This window comes from Manacus candei, unplaced genomic scaffold, assembly GCF_025592945.1.
Source record: "Manacus candei isolate 608988 ecotype Guabito, Panama unplaced genomic scaffold, ASM2559294v1 h1tg000099l, whole genome shotgun sequence".
Taxonomy (NCBI): domain Eukaryota; kingdom Metazoa; phylum Chordata; class Aves; order Passeriformes; family Pipridae; genus Manacus; species Manacus candei.
Window position 1 is genome coordinate 1,446,463 of NW_026138147.1, and position 18,454 is coordinate 1,464,916.

General features: G+C 52.0%; 2 protein-coding genes across 2 annotated transcripts in view; both read left to right on the top strand.

The window, feature by feature from the left end:
- Window positions 1-9,199, top strand: part of HAUS5 (HAUS augmin like complex subunit 5) — a 119,764-nt gene extending 110,565 nt beyond the window's left edge. Inside the window, exon 17 of the mRNA XM_051768943.1 lies at window positions 8,803-9,199. Within this exon, the coding sequence (XP_051624903.1) occupies window positions 8,803-9,196 (394 nt within the window). The 3' untranslated portion in view covers window positions 9,197-9,199. The remainder of the gene's footprint in view (window positions 1-8,802) is intronic.
- The window catches only part of LOC127461272 (uncharacterized), a 107,747-nt gene continuing 98,491 nt past the window's right edge, over window positions 9,199-18,454 (top strand). The window contains exons 1-2 of the mRNA XM_051768938.1: window positions 9,199-9,518; window positions 14,947-15,257. The gene's annotated coding sequence lies outside the window, so the exon portion shown is untranslated. The remainder of the gene's footprint in view (window positions 9,519-14,946; window positions 15,258-18,454) is intronic.

Below are 18,454 nucleotides of genomic sequence, written 5' to 3' on the forward strand. Positions count from 1 at the left end.
GTGACACCATGCAAAGGATCTCCGGGCAGCCGTTGTTCTGCTACACTTTCATGAACTAACGCTTGCCAATGTGCATTAAATAACAATTGTTGATGTTCAGTCAATATCATACGAGTTATAGATCGGAGATCAGATGGCAGTAAAAGATGTGTATACCAAAAATAATCGAACATTTGTTTAGTTGGTTCAGCATGTAATCCAAATTCACTGACTGTACTTCGCAATTGTGCCAAGAATTTCCAATCTAATGCAGTAATAACAGCGTTCATTCCTCCCTGCCCATCCAGATTATAAGTAACGGGAAAAGCATACGAATCCACAGCCTGCAGTCCATGAGAATCACCCTGCTCCATACAGTGCTTAGCAAATGCAGCCCAAGTTTCTCTCCGCTCTTTTACCACGGCCTCCGCCAGGTCACTGAATGCCCCAGGGACAGGCTCTTTGGTCGAGTGAGCAGGAGGAGGAGGTTTGAACCGAGGGTCAGTATGACTGCTAGGCACATCGACCAGGGGAGGTGGTGCAGTAGGAGCTGCAGATGTCTCTGATTCTAGCAACCCGTCTATATTTATTTTAGAAAGATCAGAGGGCACAGCGGGGAGGTGAACTGTCTGCATAGCTGGGGGAGAAGGCTTATAAGAAAACCAATCAGCATTCTTATACTCTTTATTCTGCTGTCTCACATTTAGTGCTTGCTCTGCTGCTCTGCGTTCAGCCTCATGTTGCAACCACCCTCCAAAGCTTTCCTAGCTTTTTTGCAACTTTATCATCATCTAAAACAGCCTCCCATATTTTATCACCAAATTTACGCCACTCCTCTAAGGAATGCACAGTATGAGGATTAACAAAACACCCTTTTTCATTACCATAATCAAGTAACCCAGGAAGTTCTTTTTTTAAATCTAAATCTTTAACCCCCTTTTTTCTGTAAAAATTCAGAAAATAAACTATATACTGCTTGCCTATCCATACCTACGTCAGCGCTGTTGCAGCCCTTTCAAGGTCCGGCAGCACGTACAGCAGAGCTTGACTATACAACGCTCCAGGTCCGAAGTTGCACCTTTATGCCAACTTTTTCCACAGTTGCACCTTTATGCCAACTGTTTTTGACCAGCCTCGCTGCTAAGGCTCCGACACCTTGCCATCTCAACTGTGATTCCCCCGTTTCTTTAAATCCAGTCGAGAAGTCTTCTTTAAGCCAAGAAGCCTTCTTTTAGTAGAGTCAGAGTCGGGGTCACCATTTGTTGTAGACGATGGGATAAAGACACTTTTAGACCACAAAATTGATCAATAACTTATCCAACTTTATTGCTGCGTGCTTTGTGCTTATAAAGGTTACAAATTAGCTTCATACATATTACAAAAGCTAAGCTCATCATTGGCTTCTAATTACCTAAGTTATATTTGCGCAAATGCTGATTCTTTAACCTTCTTATGGTTACTTGTTTGCTATTTGCTCAGCTTTCCCATCCGCTATATTCTTTTCTTCTGTCACTTACCCAGTTTCTCAAACACTGTGACCTTCTAATAGTTTTCTCTTACCATGGGACCAGAGCTATAGCATCTCTCTCATGTCCCCTTTCTATCAACCATGTTTCTGCAATACTTTCCACAGTACCTTTGTTCTGGGAGGAACAATTGAACAGCCTGACCCAACAACTTCCTCCCAGAACAAAGGTGCCAGCACAGAAAGCTTTTGCTGCTCATGAAGTTTCCAGGCTGACAAACCAACTGCACCACAAAGCCAAAGCTTCCAGGTTTTCTTTCCTGGGGATAAGGGCTGTTGTTTCCTCTTTTCTAACTTGCATCCTAACTGCCAGCCCAAGTCTCAAAATTGCATACAAAGACTCCTCCCACACCAAAGGTGCCAACACAGAAAGCTCTTGCTGCTCATGGATTGCCCAGCCTAACCCACCAACTGCAGCATAAAGCCAAAGTTTGTAGGCTTTCTTTCCTGGCGATAAGGGCTGCTGTTTCCTGTTTTCAACCATGCCTTCCAACTGCCAGCCCAAATCCCAAAATTGCATACAAACAAAGATTCCTCCCACACCAAAGGTGTCAACACAGAAAACTCTTGCTGCGCATGGAGTCCCCAGACTGACAAACCAACTGCACCATGCAGTCAAAGCTTCCAGGCTTTCTTTCCAGGGAATAAATGCTGTTGTTTCGTCTTTTCAGCCCTGCCTCACAACTGCCAACCCTACTCCTAAAATTGTTACAAACAAAGATTCCTCCCAGAACAAAGGTGCCAGCATAGAAAGCTCTTGCTACTCCTGGACTGCCCAGCCTGGTCCACCAATTGGACCACAAAACCAATGATTGCAGGCTTTCTTTCCTGGGGAAAAGGGCTGTTGTTTCCTGTTTTCAACCATGCCTCCTAACTGCCAGCCCGACTCCAAAAACAGAGATTCCTTCCAGAACAAAGGTGCCAGCACAGAAAGCTCTTGCTGCTCGTGTAGTGCACAAACTGGCCCACCAATTGGACCACAAAGCCAAAGCTTCCAGTCTTTCTTTCCTGGCGATAAGGGCTGTTGTTTCCTGTTTTCAGCCCTGCCTACCAACTGACACATCCACTCCAAAAACTGCATACAAAAAAAGATTCCTCCAACATCAAAGGTGCCAGCATGGAAAGCTCCAGTTGCCCATGGAGTCTCCAGGCTGATGAAAAAACTGAACCACCAAGCCAAAGCTTCAAGGCTTTCATTCCTGGCGACAAGGGTTGTTGTTTCCGCTTTTAACCCCTACCTCCCAACTGCCAGCCTGATTCCCAAAATTGCATACAAACAAAGATTCCTCCAAGAACAAAGATGTCAGCACAGAAAGGGGCAGGTTCAGTTTGCCTTTGGAGAGAACGCACACACCTGCCCTCCCACCCGCAACTGGGAACTCTCCTGCTGGGAGAGTTGGGAGCTGAGCAGTCCCTCCTCACAGATCCCTAAGTGGCACCTGAGTGGTACTGCATAACTATCCGGAGTAGCTAAAAAACAACATCTGTACATTCTTTTCTCATGCCGTACAAATTTCAACAGAAAAGACACAAATCCTGAAGTAATTTGAGCAGTGTTCTGTCTTTCCTTTCTTTGTAATTTCCTAGGAAACTGCATTGCCACAGGCACCTCCACGGGATCGATTCCTTAAGGACTGCCCCTGTGGAAGGACTCCTGCAGCAGAAGTTCCCGGGGAACTGTCTGCCACAGGAGGAAGCCCACACTGGAGCAGGGAAAGGACTCTTGGCCCTGAGCGGTGGCAGAAACAGTGTGCAATGAAGTGCCCATAAAAGTCATTCCCCTTTCCCAAGGTTATTTAGCCATAATTTATTTATTCTTTAGGATGGTGCGAAACAAGGTTGCGTTCTTGCACCAACCCTATTCACAATCTTTTTCAGCAGGATGCTCCAAAGGGCCACGGCAGACCTCGACGAAGAAGGTGGGATCTACATCCCATATCGTACCCATGGAAGCCTTTTCAACCTAAGGCGACTGAAGGCCCACACTAAGACCTTAAACCATCTTGTCCGGGAGCTGCTTTACGCTGACGCCGACGCCCTCGTGGCTCACACAGTGGCAGCTCTGCAGCGTTTAACATCCTGCTTTACTGAGACTGCTGAGATTTTTTGGGCTGGGCATCAGCTTGAAGAAGACACAAGTTCTCTATCAGACCGAGGAGGGGGCCTTTGCCAACGTGGACGATGACTGGAAATACGACACCCATCCAAACCTATCCCAATGCGCAGATGTTACCGCGTGGGAAGAAGACGTGACACCCCAAGAGCTCTACCCATGAGAAGAAGAAGTGAGAGTCCAACAACGTTCCCAACGGGGAGCCAGAAGACACCAAGAGCTCTACGAATTTGAAGAAGATGGGAGGGTCCGAGAAGTTTCCCAATGGGGGGATGGGAGACACCCAGAGCTGTGCCAATGGGAAGAAACCGTGAGACGCCAGGAGCTGTACGAATGGGAAGAAGATGGTGTGAGATACCAGGAGCTGACCCGATGGGAAGAACATGCGACAGTGCAAGAGGTGTCCCAAAGGGAAGAAGAAGAGACATATCAAGAGCTGTCCCAATGGGGAGATGTGGCAGTCCCAGAGCTGTCCCAGTGGGAAGGTGAGAGATACCATGACCTGCCTCAGTGGGAAGAAGATGTGCAAGGGCATGGACCGCACCAATGGAAAGACAAGAGAGACCCAGAGGTCTCCCAAGTGGGAGACAAGGCAGACAAGGAGCAATGTCAGGAAGAAGACTCCAGTGCCCAAGAGCTGCCCCAAAGGGAAGACAGGAGTGAGAAAAAGCTGTCCCAGTGGGGAGATGATGTCGGTTACAGCACCTGGGACAAACCCTGGCGCCCGCTGAACGCTGGGGACCCCCAGATTGTTCCCCAGGAGGGACCCGGCTCTGCCAGCAGCGTGGGCACAGAGGTGGCAGCAGAGACAGTCCGTGACCTGCCCAGTCGAGCTCCTGCCCCAGTGAATGCCACGGACACCGAGCCAGCAGGTGCTGCCCCCAGGGGCCTCTGCCTCTGTTGAGGAAGAGGCAGAAGGTTCTCCAGCCTTCAGAGAGCAGTTGCCATCGACAGGGACACAGAGCCCGGTCCCTGCCCCACACGGCCCCTCAGAGAGCAGCGAGGTCCTGCTGGACTCAAGGCAATACATCACATGTGGGATCATGAAGAAGGCTGAACTTGTGATCCAGGCACCCAACCAGGAGCCGGAGGAACAGAGAAACCTGGAACAAAGCATGGATACAGACACGGTAAAAACCGTTCCAGCAGAAAGGACAGAGAGTCCAGTCCCTGACCCGCAGAGCCCCTGCTCCCCCAGCCGTCCCTCACCTTTCCAACTGAAAGCCCAGGTGCGCAGCGAGCAGGAGGACGGAGCAGGAGGGGACTCAGTCCTGGCAGTGCAAGACACTGACGAGGGGCCCTTCCCTGGGGAGGGCATAGGCTGGAAATACTACGTTGACCAAGACATTTCCCAGTGGGAAGATGAGGGAGACCAAGAGTTGTCCCAAGAAACATTAACACATACCAAGAAGTGTCCCAGGGGGAAGACTGCATTGAGCAGGAGCTGTCCTCTGGAGAAGTCAAGAGCTACCAGGAATTGTCTGACTGGGAAGAATACAGCGAGGAAGAGGAGTCCCAAGGAGAAGTGAAGAGTTACCAAGAAGTGTCCGACTGGGAAGAAAACATTGAGCAGGAGCAGTGCCAAGGAGAAGAGAGTAGAGGCCAAGAAGTGTCTGACCGGGAAGAATACGGCGAGGAAGAGCTGTCCCATGGAGGAGTGAAGAGCTACCAAGAAGCGTCCGACTGGGAGGACTCCAGCGAGGAAGAGCAGTCCCAAGAAGTCAAGAGGCACAAAGAACTGTCCAGCTGGGAGGACTCCAGCGAGGAAGAGCAATGCCACGGAAAAGGCAGTAGCTCCCCGGAAGCGACCGACTTGGAAGAATGCAGCATGAAAGGGCAGCCCCCAAGAAAATTCAGTAACTACCAAGAACACCTGCCCCGTGCCCACAAGTGCCGCTCTGCGCCTCACCTCTCCAGCTGGAAACCCTGTCCCCCGGAGGCACTGAAGCTTCTCCTGCCTTCGACAAGCCAGGTCCCTGCCCCACGCAGCCCCTGCTGCCCCTCCAGCCCCTCGCCTCCCCAGTTGGAGGTTCAGGTTCTCAGCAGGCAGCTGGCTGTCCCCACCAAACGTCTCTCCCGCTTCAGGCGGGCACTCGGGACTCTGCGCAGGCTGTTCCGCTCCTGCATGGCGGTACAGCCCCAGGATTAGGCCCCGCTCCAGCGCCAGGCGGGCCTGGACACCTCTTTGCTGCTTCCAACACAGACGCTCACTCCACCACCCACCTGAGACATTGATTCCAATGCCTGACTACTCCTGCAGGGAATGAGCAAAGACAGGACCTCTTGCTCCCAGAAACCCCCTGCAGGAGGACAACACACTCGATTCTTGCCAAAAAAACAAAAGATGGCTGAAGTCAATTACATAATTTTAGTAATTAATTAGGCTAGTTAAGTTATTAATTTGATTAATAATTATCATAATATCTAGCTATAACATTTAGATAGATTATTTCAGATTTACTATGAAGATAGAGTCACATAGGATAGGTAAAATTATATTTCCATATTATAAAAATTATCTTGTTTATAGGGCAGAGAGAGTGAGCTTTCATTTAGATCATTAGAATCAGAGAAAGTAAGACATAAGAGTAGGAAGATTTACTGTAGTTTCCATTTCAGAATCCGTGATCTCTCGCTATCGCTCTACCTCACATTTATTGTTAAATAAAGTCCGTACTAAATAAAATCTGCCTGTTGTCAGCAAATGGTCTCATTTACACCTTAGTTCGGGCTGAGGCATCTCTCCCTAATGGGATCAGAACACATGAGCAGAGACACCTTCCACCACACCAGCTGGCTTCAACCCCATCCAACTTGGCCTTGGACACTTCCCACGATGGGGCAGCCACAGCTTCTCTGGGCAACCTGGACCAGGGTCTCACCTCCCTCATGGCAGGCAGGTGTCCATCGGCAGCGACGTTCCGGCAGCTGGCACCAAGCCCCGGCACAGGGCACTGTGCGTGCGGCGCCGGAGAGGCAACGGGAGACACGGGGAGGGGACTCGTCGACCTCACCATCAGCCCTGGCCCTCAGTACACTCTCCCTCAGCCACTGCTGTCCATGCCCTCGCCCTCAACCAGTGCCCTCAGCGCCCTGACCCTCAGCCACTGCTCTCCATGCCCTCGCCCTCAGCCAGTGCCCTCAGTGCCCTGGCCCTCAGCCATCGCCCCTCAGCCCTCAACCATTGCCCTCACCCCCCAACTCCCTTTCAAATCCAGACCGGGGCTCGCCCCGGCCTCACACAGGGAGCTGCCGCGCTCCAGCTGTCGCTCAGCACTGAGTGGGGATCTTGTGCTCGCCCCAGGACTGGGGCTTTGCAGTCTGACCGTGCTTGGCATCACTCCTGCAATTTTACCCCAAGGGCATTTTTGAAAATGCTCAGCCGGCCGCTTCCCTTGCTCTGGGCCTAACGCTGCTGTTTCAGTCCCTTTTTAGAACCTGCCTGTGAAGAGAAGCCCCCCAGGAGAGCAGAGCCCGCTGCAGGAGCCAACAGCCTCACCCTAACCAAGGGATGACACAGTACTTAATGTGCATTCCCAGGGCACAAAGCAAGCTGAAACTGCTCCACTTGGCATTTGCTTGCCCATCTCGCTCTAAAATAACATCCCAAGATGTCAGTGTTCAAGACAATGGCTTAGATTGAGGCGGACTGTGCTGGGGAGCCTTTTAAACCCAGCCTCCTGCCTGACCTCACTGCTGCTGGAGTTGCATGGAGAGTGCTTGGAGTCTTTCAGTTGGATTCATATGTTTCCTAGAACGTTCCCGTTTCTTGGTTTGCTGTTCAGTGGAGATAAGGATGTTCTTCCAAGTGATAGCTCTCCTCCAATCTTTTCTTCGGCTCCAGAAATGGAGCAGCTTCATCAGGCACTTAGGTGAGAAGAAAGAGTTCCTGAAAAGCAGCCCTCGGAATGGAAACCGTCAAGAGGCAATGTTTAATGTTCTTCTTGGTGCAGAAACTGAAGATCAAGCTTTAGAAGAAGGATAGAGAAAGAACCTCTCAAAGACAACAAACTGTCCTGGAGGTTCCCAGAGGTGGGTTGTTTTGGATTCTTTTATTTGGTTGGTTGGTTGGTTGGTTTTTACCTCAGGCCTTACAGTCAACAAGACAGGATGAAACGCAAGAATCATTTTGGCATGGAAATACTTGTCTTCATAAACTTGCTCATTGGAAAACTCGGTATCTGTTGATTTCTCCTTGTGATAGCTCTGGGTCTTTCTCATCCTCCCCCCTGCACAGCTCTGGGATTCTCCCCTCTTCCCACTGGGCAACTTCTTGGACTCTCCCATCTGCCTCGCATTGGTGCAGCTCTTGACTCTCATTTTCTCCCCTCAGGTTGAGCTCTCGCACTCGCCCACGTTCTTCCCATGGCTGCAGCTCTGGGCCGCTCACGTTTCCCCAGTGGAACACTTAGATGTTTTTCTTTGGAATGATTTTTGGGTGGACCAAAGAGCTGTGAAAACAGCTAAAAAGGACTTGTTTGCCCACGTCAAAACTGTGCTTACTTCCTAACAAAGATGACTCCCTGGCAATAGTCAGGCTCAGAGCGTGTCGGTGCAGGTTTGGCCGGACAGGCTCCACAGTCCTGGGGCAAATGTGTTTGGATGCCAGTTCTTTGTGAGCCGGGTTCAAGGGGCAGGTTCAGTTTGCCTTTGGAGAGAACGCACACACTTGCCCTCCCACCCGCAACTGGGAACTCTCCTGCTGGGAGAGTTGGGAGCTGAGCAGTCCCTCCTCACAGATCTCTGAGTGGTACTGCATAACTATCCGGAGTAGCTAAAAAATGACATCTGTACATTCTTTTCTCATGCCTTACAACTTTCAACAGAAAAGACACAAATCCTGAAGTAATTTGAGCAGTGTTCTGTCTTTCCTTTCTTTGTAATTTCCTAGGAAACTGCATTGCCACAGGCACCTCCACTGGATCGATTCCTTAAGGACTGCTCCTGTGGACGGACTCCTGCAGCAGAAGTTCCCGGGGAACTGTCTGCCACAGGAGGAAGCCCATGCTGGAGCAGGGAAAGGACTCTTGGCCCTGAGCGGTGGCAGAAACAGTGTGCAATGAAGTGCCCATAAAAGCCATTCCCCTTTCCCAAGGTTATTTAGCTATAATTTATTTATTCTTTAGGATGGTGCGAAACAAGGCTGCGTTCTTGCACCAACCCTATTCACAATCTTTTTCAGCAGGATACTCCAAAGGGCCACGGCAGACCTCGACGAAGAAGGTGGGATCTACATCCCATATCGTACCCATGGAAGCCTTTTCAACCTAAGGCGACTGAAGGCCCACACTAAGACCTTAAACCATCTTGTCCGGGAGCTGCTTTACGCTGACGCCGACGCCCTCGTGGCTCACACAGTGACAACTCTGCAGCGTTTAACATCCTGCTGTGCTGAGGCTGCTGAGCTTTTTGGGCTGGGCATCAGCTTCAAGAAGACACAAGTTCCCTATCAGACCGAGGAGGGGGCCTTTGCCAACGTGGACGATGACTGGAAATACGACACCCATCCAGACCTATCCCAATGCGCAGATGTTACCGCGTGGGAAGAAGACGTGACACCCCAAGAGCTCTACCCATGAGAAGAAGAAGAGAGAGTCCAACAACGTTCCCAACGGGGAACCAGAAGACACCGAGAGCTCTACGAATTTGAAGAAGATGGCAGAGTCCGAGAACTTTTCCAGTGGGGGGATGGGAGACACCCAGAGCTGTACCAATGGGAAGAAACCGTGAGACGCCAGGAGCTGTACGAATGGGAAGAAGATGGTGTGAGATACCGGGAGCTGACCCGATGGGAAGAACATGCGACAGTGCAAGAGGTGCCCCAAAGGGAAGAAGAAGAGACATATCAAGAGCTGTCCCAATGGGGAGATGTGGCAGTCCCAGAGCTGTCCCAGTGGGAAGGTGAGAGATACCATGACCTGCCTCAGTGGGAAGAAGATGTGCAAGGGCATGGACCGTACCAATGGAAAGACAAGAGAGACCCAGAGGTCTCCCAAGTGGGAGACAAGACAGACAAGGAGCAACCTCAGGAAGAAGACTCCAGTGCCCAAGAGCTGCCCCAAAGGGAAGACAGGAGTGAGAAAAAGCTGTCCCAGTGGGGAGATGATGTCGGTTACAGCACCTGGGACAAACCCTGGCGGCAGCTAAACTCTGGGGATCCCCAGATTGTTCCCCAGGAGGGACCCGGCTCTGCCAGCAGCGTGGGCACAGAGGTGGCAGCAGAGACAGTCCGTGACCTGCCCAGTCCAGCTCCTGCCCCGGTGAGTGCCACTGACACCGAGCCAGCAGGTGCTGCCCCCAGGGGTCTCTGCCTCTGTTGAGGAAGAGGCAGAAGGTTCTCCAGCCTTCAGAGAGCAGTTGCCATCAGCAGGGACACAGAGCCCGGTCCCTGTCCCACACGACCCCTCAGAGAGCAGCGAGACCCTGCTGGACTCAAAGCAATACATCACATGTGGGATCGTGAAAAAGGTTGAGCTTGTGATCCAGGCATCCAGCCAGGAGCCGGAGGAACAGAGAAACCTGGAGCAAGCCGTGGATACAGACACGGTAAAAACCGTTCCAGCAGAAAGGACAGAGAGCCCAGTCCCTGCCCCGCAGAGCCCCTGCTCTCCCAGCAGCCTCTCACCTTCCCAGCTGAAAGCCCAGGCCCGCAGCGAGCAGGAGGACGGAGTAGGAGGGGACTCAGTCCTGGCAGTGCAAGACACTGACGAGGGACCCTTCCCTGGGGAGGGCATAGGCTGGAAATACTACGTTGACCAAGACATTTCCCAGTGGGAAGATGAGGGAGACCAAGAGTTGTCCCAAGAAACATTAACACATACCAAGAAGTGTCCCAGGGTGAAGACTGCATTGAGCAGGAGCTGTACCCTGGAGAAGTCAAGAGCTACCAGGAATTGTCTGACTGGGAAGAATACAGTGAGGAAGAGGAGCCCCAAGGAGAAGTGAAGAGCTACCAAGAAGTGTCCGACTGGGAAGAAAACATTGAGCAGGAGCAGTGCCAAGGAGAAGAGAGTAGAGGCCAAGAAGTGTCTGACTGGGAAGAATACGGCGAGGAAGAGCTGTCCCATGGAGGAGTGAAGAGCTACCAAGAAGTGTCCGACTGGGAGGACTCCAGCGAGGAAGAACAGTCCCAAGAAGTCAAGAGGCACAAAGAACTGTCCAGCTGGGAGGACTCCAGCGAGGAAGAGCAATGCCACGGAAAAGGCAGTAGCTCCCCGGAAGCGACCGACTTGGAAGAATGCAGCATGAAAGGGCAGCCCCCAAGAAAATTCAGTAACTACCAAGAACACCTGCCCCGTGCCCACAAGTGTCGCTCTGCACCTCACCTCTCCAGCTGGAAACCCTGTCCCCCGGAGGCACTGAAGCTTCTCCTGCCTTCGACAAGCCAGGTCCCTGCCCCACGCAGCCCCTGCTGCCCCTCCAGCCCCTCGCCTCCCCAGCTGGAGGTTCAGGCTCTCAGCAGGCAGCTGCTGTCCCCACCAAACGTCTCTCCCGCTTCAGGCGGGCGCTCGGGGCTCTGCGCCGGCTGTTCCGCTCCTGCATGGCGGTACAGCCCCAGGATTAGGTCCCGCTCCAGCGCCAGGCGGGCCCGGACACCTCTTTGCTGCTTCCAACACAGACGCTCACTCCACCACCCACCTGAGACATTGATTCCAATGCCTGACTACTCCTGCAGGGAATGAGCAAAGACAGGACCTCTTGCTCCCAGAAACCCCCTGCAGGAGGACAACACACTCGATTCTTGCCAAAAAAACAAAAGATGGCTGAAGTCAATTACATAATTTTAGTAATTAATTAGGCTAGTTAAGTTATTAATTTGATTAATAATTATCATAATATCTAGCTATAATATTTAGATAGATTATTTCAGATTTACTATGAAGATAGAGTCACATAGGATAGGTAAAATTATATTTCCATATTATAAAAATTATCTTGTTTATAGGGCAGAGAGAGTGAGCTTTCATTTAGATCATAAGAATCAGAGAAAGTAAGACATAAGAGTAGGAAGATTTACTGTACTTTCCATTTCAGTATCTGTTATCTCTCGCTATCGCTTTACCTCACATTTATTGTTAAATAAAGTCCATACTAAATAAAATCTGCCTGTTGTCAGCAAATGGTCTCGTTTACACCTTAGTTCGGGCTGAGGCATCTCTCCCTTATGGGATCAGAACACATGAGCAGAGACACCTTCCACCACACCAGCTGGCTTCAACCCCATCCAACTTGGCCTTGGACACTTCCCACGGTGGGGCAGCCACAGCTTCTCTGGGCAACCTGGGCCAGGGCCTCACCTCCCTCACGGCGGGCGGGCGTCCATCGGCAGCACCTCTCCGGCAGCTGACACCAAACCCCGGCACAGGGCACTGTGCGTGTGGCGCCGGAGAGGCGACGGGAGACACGGGGAGGGGACTCGTCGACCTCACCACCAGCCCTGGTCCTCAGCACACTCTCCCTCAGCCACTGCTGTCCATGCCCTCGCCCTCAGCCAGTGCCCTCGGCACCCTGGCCCTCAGCCACTGCTCTCCATGCCCTCGCCCTCAGCCAGTGCCCTCAGTGCCCTGGCCCTCAGCCATCGCCCCTCAGCCCTCAGTCATTGCCCTCACCCCCCAACTCCCTTTCAAATCCAGACCGGGGCTCGCCCCGGCCTCACACAGGGAGCTGCCGCGCTCCAGCTGTCGCTCAGCACTGGGTGGGGATCTTGTGCTCGCCCCAGAGCTGGGGCTTTGCAGCCTGGTCATGTTTGGCATCACTCCTGCAATTTTACCCTAAGGGCATTTTTGAAAATGCTCAGCCGGCCGCTTCCCTTGCTCTGGGCCTAACGCTGCTGTTTCAGTCCCTTTTTAGAACCTGCCTGTGAAGAGAAGCCCCCCAGGAGAGCAGAGCCCGCTGCAGGAGCCAACAGCCTCACCCTAACCAAGGGATGACACAGCACTTAGTGTTGCAAAGATTGCAGCTGTTCCCAGGGCACAAAGCAAGCTGAAACTGCTCCACTTGGCATTTGCTTGCCCATCTCGCTCTAAAATAACATCCCAAGATGTCAGTGTTCAAGACAATGGCTTAGATTGAGGTGGACTGTGCTGGGGAGCCTTTTAAACCCAGCCTCCTGCCTGACCTCACTGCTGCTGGAGTTGCATGGAGAGTGCTTGGAGTCTTTCAGTTGGATTCATATGTTTCCTAGAACGTTCCCGTTTCTTGGTTTGCTGTTCAGTGGAGATAAGGATGTTCTTCCAAGTGATAGCTCTCCTCCAATCTTTTCTTCGGCTCCAGAAATGGAGCAGCTTCATCAGGCACTTAGGTGAGAAGAAAGAGTTCCTGAAAAGCAGCCCTCGGAATGGAAACCGTCAAGAGGCAATGTTTAATGTTCTTCTTGGTGCAGAAACTGAAGATCAAGCTATAGAAGAAGGATAGAGAAAGAACCTCTCAAAGACAACAAACTGTCCTGGAGGTACCCAGAGGTGGGTTGTTTTGGGTTCTTTTGTTTGTTTGTTTGGTTGGTTGGTTTTTACCTCAGGCCTTACAGTCAACAAGACAGGATGAAACGCAAGAATCATTTTGGCATGGAAATACTTGTCTTCATAAACTTGCTCATTGGAAAACTTGGTATCTGTTGATTTCTCCTTGTGATAGTTCTGGGTCTTTCTCATCCTCCTCCCTGCACAGCTCTGGGATTCTCCCCTCTTCCCACTGGGCAACTTCTTGGACTCTCCCATCTGCCTCGCATTGGTGCAGCTCTTGACTCTCATTTTCTCCCCTCAGGTTGAGCTCTCGCACTCGCCCACGTTCTTCCCATGGCTGCAGCTCTGGGTCGCTCACATTTCCCCAGTGGAACACTTAGATGTTGCCTTTGGAATGATTTTTGGATGGTCCAAAGAGCTGTGAAAACAGCTAAAAAGGACTTGTTTGCCCACGTCAAAACTGTGCTTGCTTCCTAACAAAGATGACTCCCTGGCAATAGTCAGGCTCAGAGCGTGTCTGTGCAGATTTGGCCGGACAGGCTCCACAGTCCTGGGGCAAATGTGTTTGGATGCCAGTTCTTTGTGAGCCGGGTTCAAGGGGCAGGTTCAGTTTGCCTTTGGAGAGAACGCACACACCTGCCCTCCCACCCGCAACTGGGAACTCTCCTGCTGGGAGAGTTGGGAGCTGAGCAGTCCCTCCTCACAGATCCCTGAGTGGTACTGCATAACTATCCGGAGTAGCTAAAAAATGACATCTGTACATTCTTTTCTCATGCCTTACAACTTTCAACAGAAAAGACACAAATCCTGAAGTAATTTGAGCAGTGTTCTGTCTTTCCTTTCTTTGTAATTTCCTAGGAAACTGCATTGCCACAGGCACCTCCACGGGATCGATTCCTTAAGGACTGCCCCTGTGGAAGGACTCCTGCAGCAGAAGTTCCCGGGGAACTGTCTGCCACAGGAGGAAGCCCACACTGGAGCAGGGAAAGGACTCTTGGCCCTGAGCGGTGGCAGAAACAGTGTGCAATGAAGTGCCCATAAAAGCCATTCCCCTTTCCCAAGGTTATTTAGCCATAATTTATTTATTCTTTAGGATGGTGCGAAACAAGGCTGCGTTCTTGCACCAACCCTATTCACAATCTTTTTCAGCAGGATACTCCAAAGGGCCACGGCAGACCTCGACGAAGAAGGTGGGATCTACATCCCATATCGTACCCATGGAAGCCTTTTCAACCTAAGGCGACTGAAGGCCCACACTAAGACCTTAAACCATCTTGTCCGGGAGCTGCTTTACGCTGACGCCGACGCCCTTGTGGCTCACACAGTGACAGCTCTGCAGCGTTTAACATCCTGCTGTGCTGAGGCTGCTGAGCTTTTTGGACTGGGCGTCAGCTTGAAGAAGACACAAGTTCTCTATCAGACCGAGGAGGGGGCCTTTGCCAACGTGGACGATGACTGGAAATACGACACCCATCCAAACCTATCCCAATGCGCAGATGTTACCGCGTGGGAAGAAGACGTGACACCCCAAGAGCTCTACCCATGAGAAGAAGAAGTGAGAGTCCAACAACCTTCCCAACGGGGAGCCAGAAGACACCGAGAGCTCTACGAATTTGAAGAAGAGGGCAGAGTCTGAGAACTTTCCCAGTGGGGGGATGGGAGACACCCAGAGCTGTAGCAACGGGAAGAAACCGTGAGACGCCAGGAGCTGTACGAATGGGAAGAAGATGGTGTGAGATACCAGGAGCTGACCCGATGGGAAGAACATGCGACAGTGCAAGAGGTGTCCCAAAGGGAAGAAGAAGAGACATATCAAGAGCTGTCCCAATGGGGAGATGTGGCAGTCCCAGAGCTGTCCCAGTGGGAAGGTGAGAGATACCATGACCTGCCTCAGTGGGAAGAAGATGTGCAAGGGCATGGACCGTACCAATGGAAAGACAAGAGAGACCCAGAGGTCTCCCAAGTGGGAGACAAGGCAGACAAGGAGCAATCTCAGGAAGAAGACTCCAGTGCCCAAGAGCTGCCCCAAAGGGAAGACAGGAGTGAGAAAAAGCTGTCCCAGTGGGGAGATGATGTCGGTTACAGCACCTGGGACAAACCCTGGCGCCCGCTGAACGCTGGGGACCCCCAGATTGTTCCCCAGGAGGGACCCGGCTCTGCCAGCAGCGTGGGCACAGAGGTGGCAGCAGAGACAACCCATGACCTGCCCAGTCCAGCTCCTGCCCCGGTGAGTGCCACGGACACCGAGCCAGCAGGTGCTGCCCCCAGGGGCCTCTGCCTCTGTTGAGGAAGAGGCAGAAGGTTCTCCAGCCTTCAGAGAGCAGTTGCCATCAGCAGGGACACAGAGCCCGGTCCCTGTCCCACACGGCCCCTCAGAGAGCAGCGAGACCCTGCTGGACTCAAAGAAATACATCACATGTGGGATCATGAAGAAGGCTGAGCTTGTGATCCAGGCATCCAGCCAGGAGCCGGAGGAACAGAGAAACCTGGAACAAACCATGGATACAGACACGGTAAAAACCGTTCCAGCAGAAAGGACAGAGAGCCCAGTCCCTGCCCCGCAGAGCCCCTGTTCCCCCAGCAGCCTCTCACCTTCCCAACTGAAAGCCCAGGCCCGCAGCGAGCAGGAGGACGGAGCAGGAGGGGACTCAGTCCTGGCAGTGCAAGACACTGACGAGGGACCCTTCCCTGGGGAGGGCATAGGCTGGAAATACTACGTTGACCAAGACATTTCCCAGTGGGAAGATGAGGGAGACCAAGAGTTGTCCCAAGAAACATTAACACATACCAAGAAGTGTCCCAGGGGGAAGACTGCATTGAGCAGGAGCTGTCCCCTGGAGAAGTCAAGAGCTACCAGGAATTGTCTGACTGGGAAGAATACAGTGAGGAAGAGGAGCCCCAAGGAGAAGTGAAGAGCTACCAAGAAGTGTCCGACTGGGAAGAAAACATTGAGCAGGAGCAGTGCCAAGGAGAAGAGAGTAGAGGCCAAGAAGTGTCTGACTGGGAAGAATACGGCGAGGAAGAGCTGTCCCATGGAGGAGTGAAGAGCTACCAAGAAGTGTCCGACTGGGAGCGCTCCAGCGAGGAAGAGCAGTGCCAAGAAGTCAAGAGGCACAAAGAACTGTCCAACTGGGAGGACTCCCAACGAGGAAGAGCAATGCCACGGAAAAGGCAGTAGCTCCCCGGAAGCGACCGACTTGGAAGAATGCAGCATGAAAGGGCAGCCCCCAAGAAAATTCAGTAACTACCAAGAACACCTGCCCCGTGCCCACAAGTGCCGCTCTGCACCTCACCTCTCCAGCTGGAAACCCTGTCCCCCGGAGGCACTGAAGCTTCTTCTGCCTATGACGAACCAGGTCCCTGCCCCACGCAGCCCCTGTTGCCCCTCCAGCCCCTCGCCTCCCCAGCTGGAGGTTCAGGCCCTCAGCAGGCAGCTGCTGTCCCCACCAAATGTCTCTCCCGCTTCAGGTGGGCGCTCAGGACTCTGCGCAGGCTGTTCCGCTCCTGCATGGCGGTACAGCCCCAGGATTAGGTCCCGCTCCAGCGCCAGGCGGGCCCGGACACCTCTTCGCTGCTTCCCACACAGACGCTCACTCCACCATCCACCTGAGACATTGATTCCAATGCCTGACTACTCCTGCAGGGAATGAACAAAGACAGGACCTCTTGCTCCCAGAAACCCCCTGCAGGAGGACAGTAACTACTCGACAGACACACTCGATTATTGCCAAAAAGCAAAAGATGGCTGAAGTCAATTACATAGTTTTAGTAATTAATTAGGCTAGTTAAGTTATTAATTTGATTAATAATTATCATAATATCTAGCTATAACATTTAGATAGATTATTTCAGATTTACTATGAAGATAGAGTCACATAGGATAGGTAAAATTATATTTCCATATTATAAAAATTATCTTGTTTATAGGGCAGAGAGAGTGAGCTTTCATTTAGATCATAAGAATCAGAGAAAGTAAGACGTAAGAGTAGGAAGATTTACTGTACTTTCCATTTCAGAATCCGTTATCTCTCACTATCTCTTTACTTCACATTTATTGTTAAATAAAGTCCGTACTAAATAAAATCTGCCTTTTGTCAGCAAATGGTCTCGTTTACACCTTAGTTCGGGCTGAGGTATCTCTCCCTAATGGGACCAGAACACATGAGCAGAGGCACCTTCCAACACAAACTGGCTCCAACCCCATCCAACTTGACCTTGGACACTTCCCACGGTGGGGCAGCCACAACTTCTCTGGGCAACCTGGACCAGGGCCTCACCTCCCTCATGGCAGGCAGGCATCCAACGGCAGCGCCGTTCCGGCAGCTGGCACCAAGCCCCGGCACAGGGCACTGTGTGTGTGGCGCCGGAGAGGTGACGGGAGACACGGGGAGGGGACTCGTCGACCTCACCATCAGCCCTGGTCCTCAGCACTCTCTCCCTCAGCCACTGCTGTCCATGCCCTCGCCCTCAGCCAGTGCCCTCAGCGACCTGGCCCTCAGCCACTGTTCTCCTTGCCCTCTCCCTCAGCCAGTGCCCTCAGAGCCCTGGCCCTCAGCCATCGCCCCTCAGCCCTCAGCCATTGCCCTCACCCCCCAACTCCCTTTCAAATCCAGACCGGGGCTCGCCCCGGCCTCACACAGGGAGCTGCCGCGCTCCAGCTGTCGCTCAGCACTGGGTGGGGATCTTGTGCTCGCCCCAGGGCTGGGGGTTTGCAGTCTGGTCGTGTTTGGCATCACTCCTGCAATTTTACCCTAAGGGCATTTTTGAAAATGCTCAGCCGGCCGCTTCCCTTGCACTGGGCCTAACGTTGCTGTTTCAGTCCCTTTTTAGAACCTGCCTGTGAAGAGAAGCCCCCCAGGAGAGCAGAGCCCGCTGCAGGAGCCAACAGCCTCACCCTAACCAAGGGATGACACAGCACTTAGTGCTGCAAAGATTGCAACTGTTCCCAGGGCACAAAGCAAGCTGAAACTGCTCCACTTGGCATTTGCTTGCCCATCTCGCTCTAAAATAACATCCCAAGATGTCAGTGTTCAAGACAATGGTTTAGATTGAGGCGGACTGTGCTGGGGAGCCTTTTAAACCCAGCCTCCTGCCTGACCTCACTGCTGCTGGAGTTGCATGGAGAGTGCTTGGAGTCTTTCAGTTGGATTCATATGTTTCCTAGAACGTTCCCGTTTCTTGGTTTGCTGTTCAGTGGAGATAAGGATGTTCTTCCAAGTGATAGCTCTCCTCCAATCTTTTCTTCGGCTCCAGAAATGGAGCAGCTTCATCAGGCACTTAGGTGAGAAGAGACAGTTCCGGAAAAGCAGCCCTCAGAATGGAAACCGTTAAGAGGCAATGTTTAATGTTCTTCTTGGTGCAGAAACTGAAGATCAA